This window comes from Notechis scutatus, chromosome Z (genome assembly GCF_049901735.1).
Source record: "Notechis scutatus isolate UNSWTSFEM ecotype Mainland chromosome Z, rNotScu1.2, whole genome shotgun sequence".
In the NCBI taxonomy this organism is placed as follows: Eukaryota; Metazoa; Chordata; class Lepidosauria; order Squamata; family Elapidae; genus Notechis; species Notechis scutatus.
Window position 1 is genome coordinate 50,151,339 of NC_142025.1, and position 23,102 is coordinate 50,174,440.

At 35.8% G+C, this 23,102-nt stretch overlaps 1 protein-coding gene across 4 annotated transcripts in view; it reads left to right on the forward strand.

Moving 5' to 3' along the window:
- Positions 1-23,102, forward strand: part of ADAM22 (ADAM metallopeptidase domain 22) — a 183,606-nt gene that overhangs the window by 140,771 nt on the left and 19,733 nt on the right. For 3 of the 4 annotated variants that reach the window (XM_087945154.1, XM_087945155.1, XM_087945156.1), the window contains exons 14-26: positions 1,717-1,768; positions 3,201-3,300; positions 4,134-4,205; positions 7,374-7,466; positions 9,532-9,612; positions 10,123-10,173; positions 13,943-14,006; positions 15,242-15,347; positions 16,713-16,835; positions 18,532-18,700; positions 20,164-20,269; positions 20,638-20,728; positions 21,950-21,967. In XM_087945154.1, coding sequence (XP_087801280.1) covers positions 1,717-1,768; positions 3,201-3,300; positions 4,134-4,205; positions 7,374-7,466; positions 9,532-9,612; positions 10,123-10,173; positions 13,943-14,006; positions 15,242-15,347; positions 16,713-16,835; positions 18,532-18,700; positions 20,164-20,269; positions 20,638-20,728; positions 21,950-21,967 — 1,126 coding nt within the window. The remainder of the gene's footprint in view (positions 1-1,716; positions 1,769-3,200; positions 3,301-4,133; positions 4,206-7,373; positions 7,467-9,531; positions 9,613-10,122; positions 10,174-13,942; positions 14,007-15,241; positions 15,348-16,712; positions 16,836-18,531; positions 18,701-20,163; positions 20,270-20,637; positions 20,729-21,949; positions 21,968-23,102) is intronic. The other variant, XM_087945157.1, reaches the window with a different exon arrangement.

The window sequence follows — 23,102 nt, forward strand, 5'->3', positions numbered from 1 at the left end:
GCCTGGTATGGCCTGCGGCCATAACCAGTGTTGAGGTAATTCCCTGTTAGGAGAATAAGTGCACACAGGGAGACGTAGTGAGAGTGGTGAAGAATAACACACAATCAGCACATGGATACACTGTATAGTAAAATGTAGGTTTTTACTTCCAATAAACGTTTAAGCAAAGTTCAACAAACAGTCTAAGTCATTCACGGTTAAAGCAGTCAGTTTTCAGTCCAGGAATAATCCAATAACAAAGTCCAGTATCAAAAACAGTTTAGTAACAGACTTACATCAAATCCAAGAATAACAATGATCAGTGACAGTCAATAGGGAAATGCAGGAACGGCAACACTCTCCAGAACAGGACAACCCGGGTTTCTAGCTCCATCTTATAACCGTTTGAGGAACCACACCCAATTACAATTTTAGCATTCCCTTAAAGAGACAGTATTAAAATGTCTATCCTGGTTTATATATTTTTCAACCCAACTGTTAGGTGACTTACATTCCTAACAAACTTCTTAAAGGACTGTATGGATAAAGGTATGTTGATATCCTAGTCAATTTATCAGATTGTAACAAAAATAACAATAATGTATTATTTGGGGGGGAAACACTTTATCTTTTGTATTCTGATTGTATAAGACATGAGATGTAGCTATTGTGATACATTTACATTGCACTGTGATATGATGAATGTATGTATTTATGTATTTATTATGTATTTATGAATACATAAAATACATATTCAATTTTTTGGAACAAAGATTTAAAATAAACCATGAACAGTGGTATATGTTGTATTACAAGTAGTCCTTGACTTGACCATAAATGCCTTCAAAATTTCCATTGCTAAGCGAAACATCTGTTAAGTGAATATTGTCCTATTTTACAACCTTTCCTGCCACAGTTGTTCAGTGAATTACTACAGTTGTTAAGTTAATAACATAGTTGTTAAGTGAATCTGGCTTCCCCATTGACTTTGCTTGTCAGAAATTTGCAAAAGATGATCACATGATCCAAGGGCCCTGCAACCATTATAAATATGAATCAGTTGTCAAGCGGCTGAATTTTGGTCATGTGACCATGGGGATTCTACAACAGTCATATATGTGAAAACTGGTCATAAGTCATTTTTTTTCAGTGCCCTTGTAACTTTGAACAGTCAGTAAATGAATGCTGTAAATTGAGGACTACCATATAACCTATATGACTTCGAGCAGTCAGTAAATGAATGTTGTAAGTTGAGGACTACCTATATAACAAACTGCAAAAAACAGAATGCAAAACAAAACAAGAGGATATCCATGCAGTTTATACAAAAATATAGACACATCCAACCTGGGTTTCATCCATTTTAGCCCAAAGATTGGGAGAACAACCAGTCCTCTGTTCCTTACTTACAGAATGCCAATAGGGTGGGAGCATCAAAGATTTTAGGAGATCTCATTCCCAGAGGGCAGGTGCCATGACAAAGAAGTCAAGCTTTCAAGTTCCCAAAAGGTGGAACTCTATGACAAAATAGTGACTTGCACCAAATTTAAATAACAAATTTCTGATAACATATTTGCATGGGTACAATGTTTCATATTCTATTAAAACAGACTATTAACTGTCGCCAGCTTGTGTGATGCTATTTATTTATTAATTACATTTATTTAAGATATCTGATATGTGATTTCTCACTTTCCTATATATTGTAATGTGATTTGCCTATTTTATTTATTTTAGGTGAATGTAAATGTGAAGACACCTGGTCCGGATGTATAATGGGAGATACAGGGTAAGAGATTTTCTTTCAGATATTTCTATGCAGTAGAAATGTAAATTAGCAGATAGTTATTGGATGAAAACCTGTTAACAGAAAAATGATATGTATATTATTCAGTTGACACTGATGTATGAATTAATCAATTAATGCATAGTTAATTTGCTTTGAGAGCCAGTTTGGTGTAGTGGTTAAACCATCAGGCTAGAATCTGGGCAACAATGAATTATAGTTCTGCCTTAGGGGTTAAACCCATTGGGTGATTTTAACCTGGTCATTTTCTTTCAGAGAAGAAGAAGAAATCAGTGAAAAACCATTTCCATAACAATCTTGCTATAAAAACTGTGTGGATTCTCCAGAAGCCAAGAGAGATTTGAAAACACACATAAATATTTTACATATACAGTTTTAGTATCATATTTGTACCAATGATTATGAATCCCAGTGATTGATTGTTAGTTACATTAAGAAAAGAAGATATTCATCTATGTTACTCCAGGTATAACTCCTGACATCTTCACTCCTAAGAATTTAGGTACATAAATATGTATGTACCTAAATATATATGTACATTAATTCTTCATCATTTGGAGAGATTTCCACTTTGAGACCTGATAGATGATTAGAAAAGCATTTAGACAAATTTATGGTGCATAGGCTGCTCAACAGATATTAACTACAATAACTGATTGAAACCTCCAGATTCAGGGTACACCAGAACCAATATAGATCTGAATCTGGAAGACATGTGAAGGTCTCTGGATTAAAAAATCTCTCTGACTAGTGAATAGTATCACAGATTTTCAGAAGATAATATACCAGCCTGACAAATTCCCTGAATACTCGTCCCAATGTATAAAAAGATATCCTTTTCACAAAGTCTTTGACTTATAAAATGCTATAAAATGCTATGTCAGACATGGAAAATTCTAGCCTAGAAACAAGTATTTCCCAAAATGCTCTCAATGTTGTTATTAGTAATAGTTCTCCCAGAGCAAAACACAGTGCAAGTTTAAATTGCCATTCTATATTACGAAAATAACAAGAATATTTGACTGGACACTTGTATTCATAACACCTATTTCATATATCTTAGTGGCATGTGAAAGCCTACATCGTATTTGTTGTATAGCTTTGAATATTTTTGTATAAAACTTAGAGAATTGTGCATTAACAAAGCCCAAGCTGAAGATTGCAAGTGCATACTGCATCAACTTAATTAAACATGTTTTTAATGTATCATGTCATTTGCAGATATGAAAGTAGAGAAAATAATAACTTAATAAAATTATCTAGCTTGGTGTTCCAGAAAATTCAGAGTTATGAATAGTTCTCCTATTTTTTTTTAATTTGATCATGAAATAACTTTGTGGCCCAGCTGCAGAATGAAATTCCTTTTTAATTCTGTAGAAATAAACTGAGGGTTGGTTGTTTTTTTTTATCACAGTTATTATCTTCCAACCAAGTTTTCCAAATGTGATATTGAGGAATACCATGATTTTTTAAATAATGGTGGGGGAGCCTGCCTTTTCAACAAGCCTTCCAAGGTAAAAACAAAAATAATTCTGTTTGCAAATTTTTCTTTTTTAGTTCTTAATTTAACAGTCTCATGACAGTTGTGTTGAAATGCCTGATTGAAGTGTTTGATAGTAAGCATATGGAAGTTGTTATAATAATGCTTATTATGATTGGTTTCACAGTCAGCCAGATTATTATTATTAGTGATTTTTCTTTAAGAAATCAAGATGCCCAAATTCTTTTGATCAAGAATGGCATTTTATCTCTGAATGGTGTAGCTATCCAAAAATAGTTATTAGTCACAGAAAAAAACCAAACCTAATTGCAATCCTTTTTCTTACTAAGAATCCACTGCTAATATGTGAGGACTAATATTAAAAAGATCAGAAGCAAATACCCTAAATTGAGACTAACAAAGCAAAATCTTAAACTCAGAAATAGCAGGTTTTTATACCATATGTACATATAAAAAAAGCTTGATTTCACTATAAATATGGCTTGGATATTATACTTGGCAGTCACTGATATTCTTTCTTAAATGTTTTTTTCTAATTCGTGCAATATTTTTTGAATATCATAGACTTGCATCCTATCCGCTAAGCCTGATTTAAAAAAACATTTTTGTGTTTCAGCATTACAGCAGGAGGGACAATGGCTTATTGTGGTCCTGGAACATTTTTCCTCATTAAATGAAAATGTGAAAATCAGGACTTGTACACTAGGAGGTGTATAGCACCCATTTCTATAATTACATCTACGTCTTTTCTGTCCATTGAAATAAGGATCTTTTACCATCTGTCATCATGCATGGCAAGATGCTAATATGCCACATTTTTAATGCTTTCTCATTTTTGTATTGTAGCTCCTGGATCCCCCAGAATGTGGTAATGGTTTTGTTGAAACTGGGGAAGAATGCGATTGTGGCACTCAATCGGTAAATTCATTGTTACATGGCTAATTAGGGGCAGCTCTTCCATTTTAGTTAAGAGGTTCTTTCTAATAAGTTTAGATATGTTTTTCAATATTGAATAATTTGTGCAAAATGAGTTCTTTGCACCATAATAGTAGAGAGGAAAATTTCCAGAGTTGCAATTTGCAAGCAATTACTCTTCAAAAACCACAATGAGGATTTTCTTCACAGTACTGTGACAGTGAATGAAACATAGACTCATCGTTATGATCCAGAAGCAAAGTATCAGGCCGTGAAATATTATCACAAGTAATGATGGAAACAAAAATTCAAAACAAAGGATTCAGCAGGAAAATGGTTGTCATTTTTGAGGTGCAAGAGCTATTCTTTGATTTTTTTGAGCCTAGTACTATGATCAACTAAGAGTGCCACATTTCAACACTCAAGATTTTGAGAGAACTTTTAAGCAGAAGTGCAAGAAGAAAATTTTGCTGCAATATAACAATATATGATCCCATGCCTCATGAGTTATCCAATAAGCAATTACAAAGCTGGAGCTCAGTGTCTTACTCGGTGTATTATACAGTTTTGGTGCTATTCATTTCACAAAATTTTCCCTTCGTGGGCATTTGTTTGACTGAAACTGATGAAAAATTAGAAAGGATGGTCAAGTCCTGGCTAAAGAGACAATCCAGAGACCTTTGTGACAGCTTTAAGAAAGTTGTCCATCATTTGGAGGGGTGTGTAAGAAATGTAACAATGTGAAGTGTAACGAATGTGCTTATGTGGAGAAATAAACAAAGGTAATTAAAAACTCAAAGCATTATTTTTCTATAATAGTCCTAATTAAAGTTATGGAGGTGAGGGTATTACTTTTCATTCAATTGTACCATACAAATGAGAATTGAATTAATGCCATCTTGAACTCCAATGTGCTCCTTCCTTGCTTTTTTACTTCTTCAAATAAGGGTAAAAATGGATCCAGGAAATTACAGACCAATCAGCCTGACATCAGTAACTGGAAAGATGCTGGAAAACATAATTAAGCAACACATTTGCGAACACCTAAAAGCAAGCAAAGTTGTAACCAGAGGCCAACATGGATTTGTCCAAAACAAATCATACTAAACAAAGCTTATTTCATTCTTTAACAAAGTGACTAAATTAAAAGACCAGTAAAATGCTGTGGACATAGTATACTTAGATTTTGGTAAGACAATATAGACCACAACCTATTTCTTGGTAAGTTAGAAAAATGTGGGATAGACAGCATCACCAGATGGATTTGTAAATAAATGGCTAACAAACTGCACTCAACATGTAGTCCTTAAGGTTCTGTCTTAGGCCCAGTACTCATTAACATCTTCATAAACGATTTAGCTCAGGGGTGTCAAACTCGCATTGTCACGGCGTCATGTGACGTATGGGGACTTTTCCCCCATTTGCTAAACCAGGCGGGGCAGGGCCAGCACATGATGCATCCAGTCTGTGGGCTGCAAGTTTGACATCCCAATTTAGCTGAAGGGATAGAAGAGGAACTTGTAATTTGCAGATGACACTATGCTAACAAGAATAGCCAATACTTCAGAAGATAGGCTCAAGGTCCAGAAGAATCTTGACAGACCTGAACATTGAGTCCTACCTAACAAAATGAAATTCACTGGTGCAAAAAGTAATGTTTTACATTTAGGCAAGAACAACCAAATGAAAGGTACAGAATAGATGAAACCTGACTCAATAGTAGTAACTATGAGAAGGATCTAGGAATCCTAGTAGACAACCAGTTACCGTATTTGCCGGCGTATAAGACGACTTTTTGCCCTGAAAAACATGCCTCCAATTGGGAGGGTCGTCTTATATGCCGGGTCGCCTTATACGCCGGCAAATAGTAATTGGGAAGCACTGCGGCTGCCCACGGCTGAGGCACTTTTGCGCACCATGGAAGCGAATCCGTGAAGCCGAAAGGAGCAGCCAGCCTTCTCCCAGCTCCCAAGGAAGCGAGGCTCGCACCCGGGCTCCGCTGAGGTATCCGGCTGGGGCTGTCAGGAGTTGTTACCGCTGGCGCGGCTCCGTGCAGCTCAGTCCGCGTTGCCTCGGGAAGGAAAGGCAAAACCAGGAGCCGCTGCTGCCATTGCAAAGTGCCGCCCGCGGCTCTTCCTTTTGCCTTTCCTTCCCGAGGCAACGCGGGACTGGAGCCGCGCGGAGCCGCGCCAGCGGTAACAACTTCTGACAGCCCCAGCCGGATACCTCAGCGGAGCCCAGGCGGTGCGAGCCTCGCTTCCTTGGGAGTTGGGAGAAGGCTGGCTGCTCCTTTCGCCTCACGGGATTCGCTTTCCACGGTGCACAAAAGTGCCTCAAAAAAAAAAAAAAGTGCAAAAGTGGAAGGCGTGCGGAAGAGGGGGCGAGTATATAACAAACTATATTTTGAGTGGAAATGTTGGGGGGTCGTCTTATACGCCGGGTCGTCTTATACGCCGGCATATACGGTAATTATGAGCCAATAGTGTGCTGAAGCAACACACACACACACACACAAACAGAAAGCAAATGCAGTCTGAGGCTGCATTAACAGAGAGATAGAATCAAGATCATGTGAAATGTTAATACCACAACCTATTCTTCAAAACACCTGAAGGCAGGACAAAAAGCAATGGATGGATACTAATCAAGGAGAGAAACAACCTGGAACTAAGGAGAAAATTCCTTATAATGAAAACAATTAGCCAATGGAACGGCTTGTGTCCTGAAGTTGTGGATGCTCCATCACCGGAGGTTTTTAAGAAGATATTGGACAACCATTTGTCCAAAATGGTATAGAATCTCTTGCTTGGATGGGGTGTTGGACATCTGGGGTCCCTTCCAGCTCTATTATTCTGTTCTCCTATTCTGTTATTTTTTTCAGCGATCACATGTATTCATCCCATCAAGCCTAAAGAAATCTGAAATAGTATAGGATCTCCTGCCAAGGTCCCTTCCAACCCTATTATTCTAGGTTCTATGTTTTTTTCTGGCATTCCTCCCTCATGCTATCAAAATACTGCCATTGTTGTTTGTTTTGTAATCTGAAATGTGATTATGCCCAGAGTAAGGAGGCAAGTGAAATTTTGAGTAGCGAGCATCTCAACGGTTTTCTGGTCAAGCTGAAGCGTGTTTCTGTCAAACTGCTGTTTCACAATTGGTTCCATTTCCTAGGAATGTCATGTTGAAGGTGAAGATTGCTGCAGTTCCTGCACTCTAACTGCTAACTCTCAATGCAGTAATGGACTTTGTTGTAGAAAATGTCAGGTACGTATTGAAATGACTTGGGGGAAAAACCATTCTTGTTTTAAGGAATTATGAGATTATATATTTAGCATATAGCATATCATAGATGGACTAGCAATATATATTAACATTTTATCTAGATTAATTAAACACAATACAATATAAATGTTGAGAAGATCTACTGTATATACAAATACCAATGTCTAGGCCATCTAGCCGTTGAAGCACAGCATTGTTTATATGAAAAAGAAATCAGATATTGCCACAGTTGTTAAGTGAATTTATTTTTTATTTCAACAAACATATTATTATTGTGTGAATAGTGTGGTTCTGGAGAGCTTTACATTTGAATATAAATATGACAATATTCTTCGTATTTAATACCGCTGACAATCTTTTAAAATTTGATATTAATAATATATTTTGTTAAATTATCAATCATGATTATTCAGTGTTACAGTATGTTAATTCTGTGTCAATCTCTATATTCTTAACATCATTCTTATTATAATAATATATTAATAATCATATTTGCAAATGGTACAATTCTGATAATTCACAAATTTATATTAAATTGTAATTTCCCATTGTTTGTCCCCTTTTTAATGTTTAATCATGGCACCATTAATTTTTTAAAAATCCCTTTTCTAGTCACATTTGATGCAAGTAAAATAGTATTCATCATATTTACATTTAACAAATTATGTGATTTTAGTAATACAATTACAGTTATTTTTTTAATTATGATTAAATAATCAGATATTGGACCGGCCCTCAGCTTAGCTGATCACTATGTGATCTACAGTTTGACATGGGACCCCACTGTCACACAGATGCACGGTAGACCCCATGTAAGGTGTGAATCCTATTCAGGATTGTCCATTGGCATTTTTTGTGTGTGAAGTCATTTATATGTCTTCCTATGTCTGGGTGTGCAGTGTATGTTTGGCTTTCCATTGGGAATCAATGTTAAAGTTGTTTGGCAGGTGTTGTGCAAGTGCCAATGGGAGCTTCCTGGATTTGGGTCTTCCAGCTGCGGAATAAAACTAGTCATCTCATGGTGCAGCACCACTGTTAGCACAACAGTGTGAACTAAACGAACTAGCAACTGCTGTCTGTAGACTTTCCTGGCTCTCAAAATTAATGGCAACAAAAACGAAAAAGTGAGATGATGAAGTGATTGAAAAATAATCTCATTCAGTACAGTGCCAGAATATATAAATTCTACCATATAAAATGTCAAAGGGCAATCAAGGATTTTTTTTTTTACTTTTTATTTTTATGTGTGTTAGATATATATCCAATGGTGTTTCCTCCTAACTTTTCTTACAAAGAAGTACTCTGGCTGAAAGTCATCCAGTAAGCTTTAGTGTTACACCAGTCTAATACCTTAATCACTACACTATAAAAACAGCACTGGCTGTTTTTATGATTTTGGACTTTGTGTTAACTGAAATTTATTGATCTTGTAAATTATGTAGATAATATTTTATCAACAATAGAAATTGCATTAGTATAACTCTCATAAATATAAAAGCATCAGATTAAGGAAGTTACTGATAAAAATGTAATAAAAGGGTAAAAATGTAATAAAAGGGTAAATTAATTCACAAAAATTGGATGGATACATTTTAAGGCTGTGAAAGAGCCTCATAACCCCCAAAACTCCAAGCCTTTCCATTCTGTGTAAAATCCCCCCAGCAAATTGAAATGGTTTGATCTGATCTAGTTTAGCTTGTCAAGAGTAGATAAAGTTAGCTTCAGACAAATATGTTTAGTTATGATTAAACAATTTAGTTATACAATAACTGAACTCTGGAACCACAAAGATATTCTAAACATATGATTGTTAGTACAAATAACAACGTCAGTATCATGTGCTGAACTTGTTACAGATTATCAATCAATAGACGTATTTTTTTAAAGACTGAAAATCTTAAACTGAACATTTCAGAATCATACCTTTAATTATGTGAGTAGTATTAAGAATCTCCGGTAAACTAGAAGTAAAATATTATTTATGATATCTATATTAAACCAATTGCAAATATATCGATGCCCCTACATATTATTTTTTATTTTTCAGTTTGAACTCAAAGGTGTGATTTGCAGAGAAGCTGTAAATGATTGTGACATTTCAGAGACATGCAGAGGGGACTCAAGTCAGGTAAAGTTAATAAAAAAGGGAATAATATAATTTTTGGAGAAGTTTTACAGATAGTCCTCAACCTACGACCTCAATTGAGCTCAAAGTTTCTGTTGCAAAGCAAGACATTTGTTGAGTGACTTTTGCCCCACCTTTCTTATCACAGTTGTTAACCAAATCCCTGCAGTTGTTAAGTTAGCAACATGGTTGTTAAATGAATCTGGCTTTCCCATTGACTGCTTGTCAGAAGGTTGCAAAAAGTGATAACATGATCCTGGCACCCTGCAACAGTCATAAATATGAGTCAGTTGCCAAATGTCTGAATTTTGATCATATGCCAATGGAAATGCTGCATAAGTCACTTTTTCAGTGCCATTGTAACTTTGAATGATCACTAAACAAACTATTGTAAGTTAAGGACTATCTGCATTTAATGAAAAGCAAGATTTAGGAAACTTTTTAACAAATTAATTTTAGATATTGCAGTTATCTCACCAGTTGATTATTTAATTCATTCTGCTTTATCTTTAGTGCTCTCCAAATCTCTACAAAATAGATGGGTATTCATGTGATAATGAACAGGTATGTACAATGTATTCAATTTTTATTATCAGAGGATAAGGCAGACTTTATCTTAAGACCAAGCTGCGATTCTGAAAGGTTATTGCATTCATAGTTTTCACCAAAGAGTCTTACCTATTGATTTGGTACAATGGAAGCCTTTAATAGTAGACTGATACTTTAATAGTAGACTGATGCTTTCTGAGCTTTTAATAGTAGACTGATACATGTGATTCGAGTTTAAATATTGGGTGAGGACTGTCATGTCCTTCCCCAGTTGGTTTCCTGTTGCTGAACTCAAAATTTCAGTTAGCTGCATATAGTTTGTACCTCTCATTATTCAGAATCCCTACTTTATTGTTTGTTCATTGTTTGAACAATTCCGTGTGTTTATTGTTGCTTGTCTTTCTCTCACTTGGACTAGAATGCAAAATATATCTCTGCAAAGTTTGTAACCAAGAAAAAACAATACCCCTTCATTTGCTAAGGGACACTAAGCTAACAGAGGCAGTCTTAAATATGTAGCACTCTAGGCTTTACAAAATTGATGCATTAATGATTTTTAATGATTAATTTTTTTTTTAATTCCCTACATGAAGAAAAATAAAAAAGCTGAACAAGTTGGACCCGTTGAAATTTATAACTGGTTCTGCTTAGAATGGAAAGATAAAATGTATTTCAGTGATGACCACCAGATGGCAGTACAACTCTAATAAATAGCTTCTGGTTTTGAGCACATAACCTGTGTGCTTTTGATCAAATATAAATTTCTTCTCAGGCCTTAGTAATCAGCAGTTTGACCAAAATGGGATATTAGAATTCATAACCATTTCTCTTTCAATATAAAAGAAGGACATCTCTATCAGTATTATTCTAACAATACTCTGACCATAGAATTGGCAAAGAAGCTTACCATTATTGTGAACCCACAATGACACAAAAGCCTGCTCATTCTGCCAAATGATAGAAAGACGATCATCCTGCAGCTTGTCATCTGTTTTCAGTATGCAAGGCAGGAAGGAGAGAAGGATAAGTTAAGTTGGTGTGAGAAGAGGCAGTACTGCCCAGATATGAAGGTTGTGGTAAGAAATCATTTGAAAGAGACTCTAACTTTACTGGCTCATTATATGTCTGCCCAGGAATTTACTCTTACAGTTTTAAAGGTAATATTTTCACTAGCATTAAAATTTTATGTTTGCCAGCTATATGGAGCTTGATGTTTAGATGATCAGATATCATAGTCTCATTAAGTTCCAAAGTTAGATTATCACCTGCATAAACTCAGTATTATTGATGACATTTCTCTTCCATTCTCCCCGTGGATGCTCATCTCCTTTCAGTATCTAAAACCTCAGAGAACTTCAAGATGTTTAGCAATCCCAACAAAGACAATGATATCTCTCATGGACAGTTGAGATATATGACCCTTGCTCTAGACCAGGGGTGGGCAAACTTTTTGGCTCGGGGGCCGCATTGACTTTTAAAATTTGACAGACGGGCCGGGTCAGCACAAGATTTTTGGGAATCGCCCCCCTTCCCCCCTCTTCTCCTCCTTCCCCTCCCCTCGGAGGCCCCTGAGTCAGGAGTTGCTACTGCCGGCGCGGCTCCAGTCCCGCGTTGCCTCGGGAAAGGAAAGGCAAAAAGGAAGAGCCGCGGCGGTGCTTTGCAACGGGAGCAGCGGCACCGGAGGCTCAGGCTCAGCGGCTCCTAGTTTTGCCTTTTCCTTCCCAAGGCAACGCGGGACTGGAGCCGCACGGAGCTCCGCCGGCGGTAGCAACTCCTGACAGCCCCAGCCGGACACCTGAGCGGAGCCCGGGCGAAACTGCCTGTTGCTGCTGCCGGAGCACCGCGGGGTCGCCTCCTCCAAGCAGCCTGCCCACCCGCCGGGCTTCCCCTCTGCCGCGCGGCTCGGGGCCAGGCGCGAGCGCCCGCGAGTTAAAAGGAAGCCGAAAGTTGCTGGGAAGTTGCTCGGGTGCTGGGAGTAGGCTTTTAAAGTGCCGCCCGAGCAAAGTTTAAGCAGCCCGCCCGCCCGCCGGGCGGAATCCTTCCTGCTCCTCGGCGGGAAGACGCTCCAGCCTGCAAACTTTGCCTTTGCAAAGTTTAAGCCTGGAAGCCCCGGAAATCCGAGCAACTTCCCAGCAACTTTCGGCTTTGTTTTAACTCGCGGGCGCTCGCGCCTCGCCCCGAGCCGCACAGCAGCCCGCTCCAAGCAGCCCGCCCGCCCGCCAGGCGGAACCCTTCCCGCTCCTCAGCGGGAAGACACTCCAGCATGCAAACTTTGCCTTTGCAAAGCCCTGGAAGCCCCGGAAAACCGAGCAACTTCCCAGCAACTTTCGGCTTCGTTTTAACTCGCAGGCGCCGCGCCTCGCCCGAGCCGCACGGCGGAGGAAGCCCGGGCGCCGCCCGGAGTCGCCTCCTCCAAGCAGCCCGCCTGCCCGCCCGCCTGGCTTCCCCTCCGCCACACGGCTCGGAGCCAGCCCAGGTTGTAAGAATTGGAAATATTTTTTTCTAATGATTCAAAGGGACTCCTCATATAATGTAAAAATTTATATAAACTAGCATTAAAAAACATGGAATCTCTGCAGTTCATATTTTCTTGATCTTGTCCAAAGGTTTAATATTCAGCATAGGACCTACTAACCAACTATCACAAGATGGAGCAATTCATTTCATTTTCTGATCTATGAAATAGAAACAGTGCAACCTGGCCCAGCGATAGTTGTTTGGCACTGATGTTTTGTAGCATATGAGCACATATTTGTTATTGTTAATTAAAAATAATAATAAATAAAGTATTGCATTCACTTCACACAAGCTTTGAAGAATATATTGACAGGCATGTTGTTGCTTTTAGGTGCCATATTGAGAATCTAGTTAGTTGGGATAAAAGAGTTTCAAAACACCAAAGCTTGGACTTTGGGACAAGTATGGGATTTCAGACAGATTTCAAAAATACTATGAACAGGATTTGTTAGCAAAATCATGAGAAGGTGGAGTAAAGTAAGCTTTATGGATTTCTGTGTTGTTTAATTGCTTTAAATCTATTGAACAAAAAACAGCTAAATATAAATAGGGTAATTGAATATCTCTTGAAAGTATGATAGGATTCTAAATTGTATATGTTAAGAAGGTAGTAGTTAATTTAAAAAAAATCCATTCAAAGCTAAATGAGTTTACTGGCAGGAAAAAACATTACAATCAGATATGTTGTGCTAGATATTGGTTTCTGGGAAACTGCCCAACATTGAATTAGTAAGCAAGAGCGCTCAATTCTACATGCAATCAGTAACAGCAATTATAGCCCTTAGTGCATTTACAATTCTTGTTATGTGAATTTATAATAATTTGTTCTCAGTTCCACTGTTTTTTGCAGAAAATGAAAACTTGGAGCCATAATTTTTGAGTATGTTGAAGCAAAATACAAGGCACAGAAATATCTATGTGTTCCTCTATAACAAAAAGTAGAAAAAGGGAATTGTTTTCTTATCTTGTGTGCCACTCAGAGTTGTGAGACTAGGACAAAAAAATAATTAAATACATCACTTTTTTGGATCTAGCGGCCTTTTGTTTTGAATCTTTAAGCATTTGAAATTAACAATTTATAAACCTAAATAAATTTTATGTTAAGTCTGCAATCCTGAATCTCATTAAACACAGTCAAACTGACTTTGGCAGCACATGCCTGAATATACTGTATTTACTTCATGGGTAGAAAAATAGATAAGCAATGGTTGTTTACTGAACAAATATTTACAAAACATGGTGATTACTTTCTAACATTTTTCTTTAGGGCATTTGTTTTGGAGGAAGATGCAAAACAAGAGACAGACAGTGTAAATACATATGGGGAGATAGTGAGTAATATCTTGAAATTGTGTTTTCTCTTTTTTTGCAAACTCGTTGATTAGGTATTGAATATATTCACAGGTATACAATGTACACATTTTTTATATTTTTCCTCATCCCAAAATTTGGTACCTTTTCAGAACTTGGCCAGATTTCATCAGGACAATATTGTTCAAGAGGTGGTTTGGCAGTTTCTGGAAATAGGTTCTCTTAAAAGGCAGTGAATTTAAATGGTCTGAAGATGGTTGAGACCCAGAACAAACCCGTTTCATCCCTGTTTATGATACTTCAAACCACTACGGGTAGGAGAATTTACTTTCAGGAACTGCCTATCCGTCCCAAGAATGGAATGATCCAGAGGGAGGAATGGAATAATCTGGAGTTCTCCAATATGTTCCATTTCTGTTCTGAGTTGATGAATTTTGCACATCCTTATTGATCACATTTTATCATTTTTTCAGAACAACTGATGAATTTTTCTCTGTCTTTTCTTATCTTCTCTAAAGAAAATTTAAGAAATTTATCTTGTCTAAAGAAGCCCTTGTTGTTCTTAGCATCATTTGGCTATCTCAGCAAATTCTTTCCTTTTCCTGATGCCATCCTTTGGTTCCAGAATAACTTTCATTATGACCTGTTCCTTTTTATACTGTTAGGTATTTTCAAGCCTTCATTAAGCGTGTTGGCTTTTTCTGTCTTCCATTCTTTTTAGCCTAATTGGAATTGTTGACAATTGTGTTTTTAGGTCTCCATTTTAGAAATTCCCTCCTCTTCATTCTTTTTCCCATTAGTTTCCCCTAACTGAGAACCTATTTATGAGTTCTGGGTTTATTAAAATTCATATATATGGAGCCAGAGGACTTTCAGCCATCAGGTAAATCTATAAAACACTTTAAAAATAAAGTCAAAAATAAATTCAATAGAACTAGATGAAGCATTTTCTCTTTCATTTTCTTTTCCTTTCAGTATTTCTGGCATGCTGACTGTGGCATAATGGAACATTAAGTTGAATGCAAATAAAGATATCAGGTTGGCAAAGGCTAGGTTAGATGGCATCTTTTTAGGTACAAATTCTTATGTATTTTTTGTGCTCCAGCAGTTTCTTATATTTTATTTTTGTATGTCTGTAAGAAAAATAATTGAGAGTATACAATTTATGGCTTTTACACAAATATTTACATTTACAATGTTGAATTTCTAACTCCAACCACACATCATTATCTTTTTAAATATATTTTGTGTGCAGAAGTGACATCTGCTGATAAATATTGCTATGAAAGATTAAATATAGAAGGAACAGAGAAAGGTAGCTGTGGCAGAGACAAAGATACTTGGATTCAGTGCAAGAATGAGTAAGTTAAGCCCACTCTGCTTACATAATATAGTATTTGTATTTATGTCCTATCATGGTTCATAAGCTTCTTTACAAATGTTCCTTTTCACTTTTTTACCTTCATGCTAATCTATGTAATGGTGATTCTTATTCTCACTGCATTTCTTGTAGCATCTTTGTTCCCCTAGTGCTTCTTCTCTATCACCCAAAATGAATAATTATTAAATTGGATGACTAGAATCTTGTGACTTTGTTTACAGTGGATCTTGATACTTCATTAATGGCAGGTTGTGTATAGTTACTAGGAATAGCATTAAGATTGTACTTCTGAACACAGCTCTAGAGTCCTATAGCCTAGAATGTTACCCATACACCTATTCACATCTTTTACTTTTTTTTAACCAGAAAAAAATTAGGCTTCCAGGAAATGAAGCTTCAAGATTCAGTTCTGCTTAATCTCTTTTTTCTTCTTCAGACCTTCAGAGTAGCATAGATCTAGTTTGCATTATTATGGGATAGGTGATCAGATAATTACTTCGTAGAGTATCAGAACTCTCCTCAAGTTAATAATGAACAAAAAGATCCACACTTTTGTAAATAGCCAGAAGATGCACCAAATTTTTAACGGGGGAGACAGGGGAAAGGAAGAGGAACAACAAAATGTGTGTGTGAGAGAGGGGGAGGAGATATCTTTCCAATGATATCCTGTATCACGTAGTACACTGATTTGTGTAGATCTCAGCCATAATCTGAATCAACATTGTTCACTGAAGATAATTATGCAAATTAGAGAATTATAATGGGGACTTCTTCAGAGTGAGTAGCAAGCAGTACTGCCACTGTTAGATTCTTTTGCAACCATTTAAAAAACAACAACAAATTTGAGTATTTCTTGGAGTAGCATAGATCTAGTTTGCATTATTATGGGATAGGTGATCAGATAATTACTTCGTAGAGTATCAGAACTCTCCTCAAGTTAATAATGAACAAAAAGATCCACACTTTTGTAAATGGCCAGAAGATGCACCAAATTTTTAACGGGGGAGACAGGGGAAAGGAAGAGGAACAACAAAATGTGTGTGTGAGAGAGGGGGAGGAGATATCTTTCCAATGATATCCTGTATCACGTAGTACACTGATTTGTGTAGATCTCAGCCATAATCTGAATCAACATTGTTCACTGAAGATAATTATGCAAATTAGAGAATTATAATGGGGACTTCTTCAGAGTGAGTAGCAAGCAGTACTGCCACTGTTAGATTCTTTTGCAACCATTTAAAAAACAACAACAAATTTGAGTATTTCTTGGAGTAGGAAATTATAGTTAGAAATGTTTCTTTTCGGCTGCTTTTAAAATAAAAACTTGCTTAATGTTTCTTTCCAGAGATGTTCTTTGTGGATATCTACTGTGTTCTAACATTGTCTCTAATATTCCAAGACTTGGAGAGCTTGATGGTGAAATCACATCTATTTCTCTCCAAAATTTGGGAAAAACTTTCAATTGCAGGTAATTCTTGGCAACAGATATCTTTTTATTTCATGGCTACAATTTCTATGTATTTTTTAAATCTCAGATTTAAAAAAAAGATAAAATTAGTTACTTCCTCACCTTCTCTAACTTTTTACATTGGGGTTTGCCTAACCTTATTCCCTTCCTTAGCTAAAATACAGTAGATCAGCTGTGTTCATTGGTCTTCTTTTAACTAAAGTTAGTTAAATTCACCATATTTCCAACCATCTAATTCATAAAGTACTAGTATATCTGAGGTAATGTTTCTCCTAACAATTTAAGTTCTACTTTCTGTTTCTATCTTTTACTCCAGGATTTGTAGTAATATATTCTGCATGTAAATTAAGATAATAATAATATAGGCATGCTTCTTTTTCAATTTGGGACTATTTAGTTGCTCTAATTATTGCTTTCTGGTTACACTACAAGTTCATCAATAGGATGGAGAAATGGCTTGGTACAGTATACTCATATTTTTAACAACTACCCACAATTTGTGGCTGTCTTAGTCAAAGATCTCTATCAACAAAGAAAATAAATAAATATGTTTTTGGAACTTCTCTGCCCTTTTTAGTATCCATTGTAAGTGATGTGATCTCAGGTGTCTCTGCCTCTTCTCTATTTAGCATCTGGGAATTCTCATTCTGTATTTTGTTGAAACCTAAATTGCAAATCACATATATGAGATTCAGTTGTTCAACAATTTGAATATTCATTGCACTGTTTAATTTTGGTATTAGAATTTAAATTATCTTTTCCATAGTTGGCTTACAGACTACAAGTAGAACTTTAATTGCATCGTTTTGGACATTTTAAAATCAATAAGGCTGGTGTTTCATCAATTCCTGCAGCTTTGTTGGCAATATTTTCTAGAGTCTGTTTAATTTGATGTTCCAGAATCATCCTCAGCCTAAGTTGCCATCAGGTGATCTTCTGTGAAGATGTTGAGACTCTAGAAAAAGTACAGAGAAGAGCAACCAGGATGATTAGGGGACTGGAGGCTAACACATACAATGAACGGTTGCAGGAACTGGGCTTGGCTAGTCTACTAAAGAGAAGGACCGGGGAGGCATGGTAGCGGTCTTCCAATATTTGAGGGGCTGCTACAGAGAGGAAGGGGTCAAGCTATTTTCCAAGACACCTGAAGGCCAGACAAGGAATAATGGATGAAAACTGAACAAAGAGAGATTTAATTTGGAAATAAGGAGAAACTTTCTGACAGTGAGAACAATCAACCAATGGGACAGCTTGCCCTCGGAAGTTGTGGGAGTGCCATCAGTTGAGACTTTCAAGAAGAGATTGGACTACCATTTGTCAGAAATGGTGTAGGGTCTCCCGGTTGGGCAGGGGGTTGGACTAGATGACCTACAAGGTCCCTTCCAACTCTGATTATCTGTTAAATCTGTTAAATATATATTCCCACAGTATTGCTCATAGCCTTATTGTAATGTGTTGTTTTTCATCACAACAAGCTAACAATCTTTGAAGTTGTCCTTACAACCCTGATATTCTGTGGACATCTTAACTTCCATGGCCAGACAAGGTCAGCTAGATACAGTGACCTATTAAGACTTGCATAGATACAGAGGGATATGATATCTTAACATAGAATAATTTGGTTGAGTTTTTGTTCAAAATGATTTTCATTTGATTGCATGTTTTCATTAACTAAATCTTCTTACTCTATTTGTAGTGGTGGTCATGTGAAGTTGGAGGAAGACGCAGATCTAGGCTATGTAGAAGATGGGACACCCTGTGGCCCTAATAAAATATGCTGGGATCATAGATGTCTCTCAATTGATACATTTAACTTCAGTTCCTGTCCTGGAAGTACAGATCGCTTTATTTGCTCAGGACATGGAGTAAGTTTAGTCTTTTTGTCTTGAGATGGGGGAGTTGGAATGTGGAAAAATATGACTTATTTATTATTTTTGGATATTTAAAGTAGTCCAGTAATGCAGCAGTACATGGATGAAGAATAATGATAAAAGTGTCTTTAACTGAGCTCACTTCCGATACCCAATCTATAGTTTTCTTTGCGCTGTATAGAAGCAGTTGTTATGGCCTTTTTCTCTGAGCTTCTTCTTCTTTTTTTACTACCCAATGATTTTCTTCAATGCTGCAGTAAATCTTTAGCACAAATGAATTTTTCTGTCCCTTGTAGACAAGAAATGCCTTTAAAGACATTGCAAAATAAATGGTGCAAACCTGGGAATCATCTATTAACAATTCGGTTTCAGGCAGCAGTTCTAAAAATGAGAGGGGAACTTTCAAATGAAGATGTGAAAACATACATGCATGTTCCTTTGAGAAAGTTTGTTTCTGACTGATCAAGAATGTCTCTTATAGGGTGTGGAAATTTCAGCATGTTAATTTTTGAATTACATAGAACAGAATAACTTTGCCCCCATAAACACTTTTCTCCCAATATCTTTAAATACGTTGTTCAATCCCCATAGATTATATTCCCTTCTCTCCCCTTCTCTTTAAAAAAATAGTTTGCTCGTTAAAATAATAAGATGAACAGTTTAGAGGATAGTGTTTTTGGTTGGGTATTTTGACTTTCAAAATACTTATCATTTTCAACATTAGAGAGCTATAGGAACCATTACGTAGTCATAAGCAGGAATGCTTTTTCCTGATTTTTTAAAAAATATTTTTCTGAGAGTGGAAGCTAAAAAAATAGATGTTTTGGGTTTTTAATATAAAGAAAACTTTATATTAAAGACTAAAGCAAACTCTTGCAAACTTGCCATGAAAATGTATTGGAGAATCCTGAAGAAGCTCTATAGATTCCCATAATGGGAATGAGGGCCGCATAAGGACCATGAGTCAATTTGGTGTAATGGTTAAGGCATCAAATTAGAACTGGGAGACCATGAGTTCTAGTCCTGCTTTAGGCATGAGAACTAGCTAGGTGACTTTGGGCTAGTCAATTTCCTCACAGGATGCTGTGGGGAAGATAGGAGGAAGAAGTATTAGGTATCTCAGGAAGCTTCTTGGAAGAGAAGTGAAACGTCTTCAAAGAAAAAACAGAAAGTCCAGTTGCCTCTTGAAAAAGCACCTTTGGGACAACCATGACCTAGATGACTGAGAATCTCCAGAGACATTTAAGTATTAGGTATGTTTGCCTCCTGGAATCATTAATAAAAATAATAAAAGTGGGATGTAAACAAGCAAAATGAATTGTAACTTATCCATCCATGGTCAACTAATTAAATATGGGAGATTATAATATGTTATTTAAAATTGACTAGTTTCTTAGATTCCCAGGAAACATATATTAGGATTTTTCTGTTTTAAATTTGAATTACATCCTTTGTAGGTTTGTAGTAATGAAATGCAATGTATCTGTGAGCAGTTATGGACAGGTGTAGATTGCAGCAAACGTCTCATGAAACCAATTATTGATGGAAGCTTGCACAATTCAGGTGAGTTTTATTATATGTATATACAGTATATTGTGGCAATGTTATTTTTCATGTGAAATGCCTTGAACATGATCTGTACAGAAATAAGGGTACTAATTCTTCATTTAGCATTTTAAGGAAAAAGTCCTCCAAATTTTGATCCTCATCAAATATAATTTCACTTACATTGTTAGTTATAGAATTAGAAAGAATAACAACCCATAACTATTTTTGATCTTCACCAGCTTGAATCCTGTGTAGTTCTCTGTTCACTTAAGTGTACCAGAATTCCCCCCTCCCCCAAAAAATTTACATTAAAAAGAAAATGACTGTGTAATTTTAAGTGGGTTTCTCTAATAGTAATGCTTTAAATTCTTGTTTTAATCTAGGTGTCACTAGCACAAACATTATTATTGGTGCTATTGCTGGTACAATTTTAGTGTTGGCTCTCATTATGGGAATAACAGCATGGGGTTACAGGTAAGTAATTTATATGTAGAGGAAAAAATGTAAGCTAAGAAATAAACTAATGGTTGGTAATGTGTTAACAAAGAGTAATTAAAAAAACCAATTTGTTTCACCAGTTAGAAAAACAGTAAGAAAGCAGGAAATGTAATAATTTATTTCTTAATTAGATTTAAAGTTCTAGTTTGTGATAAATGAAAAAAAAATCTTCATTTTCAAGTATATATCTATTTTTAAATAGATCCAATGAAAATAATATTAGTGGAGGATTAAAGAACTGATGTGCTCTTAATTTTAAAAGTATACAAATCTGTCTCATTGGATGCAGAGACACAGTTCATTGCATTTGCATTTAAAATTTTAAATTCTGTATATAATGTTAAAACACGATACAATTTTGAAAATAATGCGGAAAATGTTAACAATAAACCTCCTTTCTTGATGTTACCCACTGAAGCTGATTTACAATAGTTTCAAAAAGGGCACAAAACCCCTTTTATATAATGTGTAACTAATAGAGAATTTGCTGCAGTGGATCATAGAGGTGAAGATGAGAGAAAGAGAATAAGTTTATTGACAACCGTCATGGTGCATAAATCTTTGGTTTCAATAAACAGGTTTCTTGCATTTAAGATTGCTGAATTCTACTTTTTATGCTAAACATCTCTTGATAGGTACCAGAAGAGAACTATGATTTCTTTAAATTTAGGAATAATGAAATTATACGAGTTCATATTCTTAATATTTGGAAATTTTCACCCCAAAATGTTGTTGAATATAAAACTGAAACTTCTTTGCATGAACTTGTCATACAGAAAAAACGTGTCTCCTAATTTTTCATGGCAGCAGTATTGTTTTTAAATATAATAAAATTAGATTCAGAGATAAAAAAATAATATCTACTACCATTTTCTTTTATATATTGTGAATGTTTGAGCTTGGTTCCTTACAATTGCTTACCAAAGTGAGATCTGATCTCAAACAACAACTTTCTACATAAATTCTTGTCTTGTTCCTGAAGTTCTCATAAATTTCTAAAGCAATTTTTTTGGTGTGCACATGAGGGGAGGGAACGGGTGGATTAATGGCGTAAGATACTATCGTATGAAGGAAAATGTAAGATTGCCTCCTTCTCACAGTTTATGGAATCCAAACATTTCTTTAAAACATTAAGTAAAATGAAAGCAAATGCCACGCGATAACTCATTCTTTGTCTCTCTTCCTTTCTCTTGTAAGAAACTATCGAAGACAGAGGTATGTGCAAATAAAGTATGACCACATTGACTCAGAATGCTTGAAATAAAAGCCCAATTTCTTATGTATTGTGGGTATGGATACTTACATACATTTGTGTGAATCAAAGTACCACATATCACCTTTATGTTCCACTAAAAGTCCTGTTTATTTGTGGACTTGTCACCAACAAATAACCTAATTTAATTAATCAATTTTTAATACTTCCTTTCCTTGGGTTTATATTTTCTATTATAATTTTTGTTCCTTAGCAATCAAAATGATGAACATTTATCCCTAGACAGCCATCCATAAAAGTGTAATATCCTAAACTTGTTAATTGTTAAGGTGCTACCAGACATTCTAGGTACAGCAGATTAATAAAGACAATTTCAAAAACAGAGCCAATTATCTCATAGTTAATGACTTCTCCAACACTTCAGGTTATTAGGGTTCTAAAGTGTTTCCTGTTGAATATATGAATTTGCCTTTTACAATGTTAAATTACTAGTTTTTATATTTTTTTAGATGGAGCCAATTCAGATATTTATGTATGATTTCATTTCCAGCTGGTACCCATTATGTTTGTTTTTTAAAAAAATCATGGCTTTTTTAAAAAAGTCAAAGACATGTAGAATAAGGATCAGATGTACAATCTTGAGTCTGGTCTAATTTCATGTCTCTGCTCAATGAAACTTCTGAAGTTGCATATTGAAGGCATTCATCCATTCACTCTGGAATGTTGTGTGCAAAAGAAAGCTTTTATAGAGAGAAACAAACGTATTTAAGAAATGAATATAATTTAAAATATGGCACTGAGTGAAAACTAATTTTGTGATCACTATAATTAATAAGATTGCAAAAACATAGAGGCAAAAAAAACCCCAATGAGTTTGTCAAACGTTTGTTATGAAAATTGCAACATTTCAACCTGTTTTCAGTCCAATAAAGTTCTAAACTAATTTTTAGTTTAGCATTCAACTGAGTTTCCCTCATGAAGCTACCTCAAATATAATTGGCTTTATTACTATTTATTGCATAATTTAAAATGCTGCATCATCTCTTTGTGAAATATCATTTAACTATTCTTTGACTTCATGGAAAACTCAGATTTCATTGCAATTTCTGTAGTGTAGGTTAATATTTTTTAAAAAAA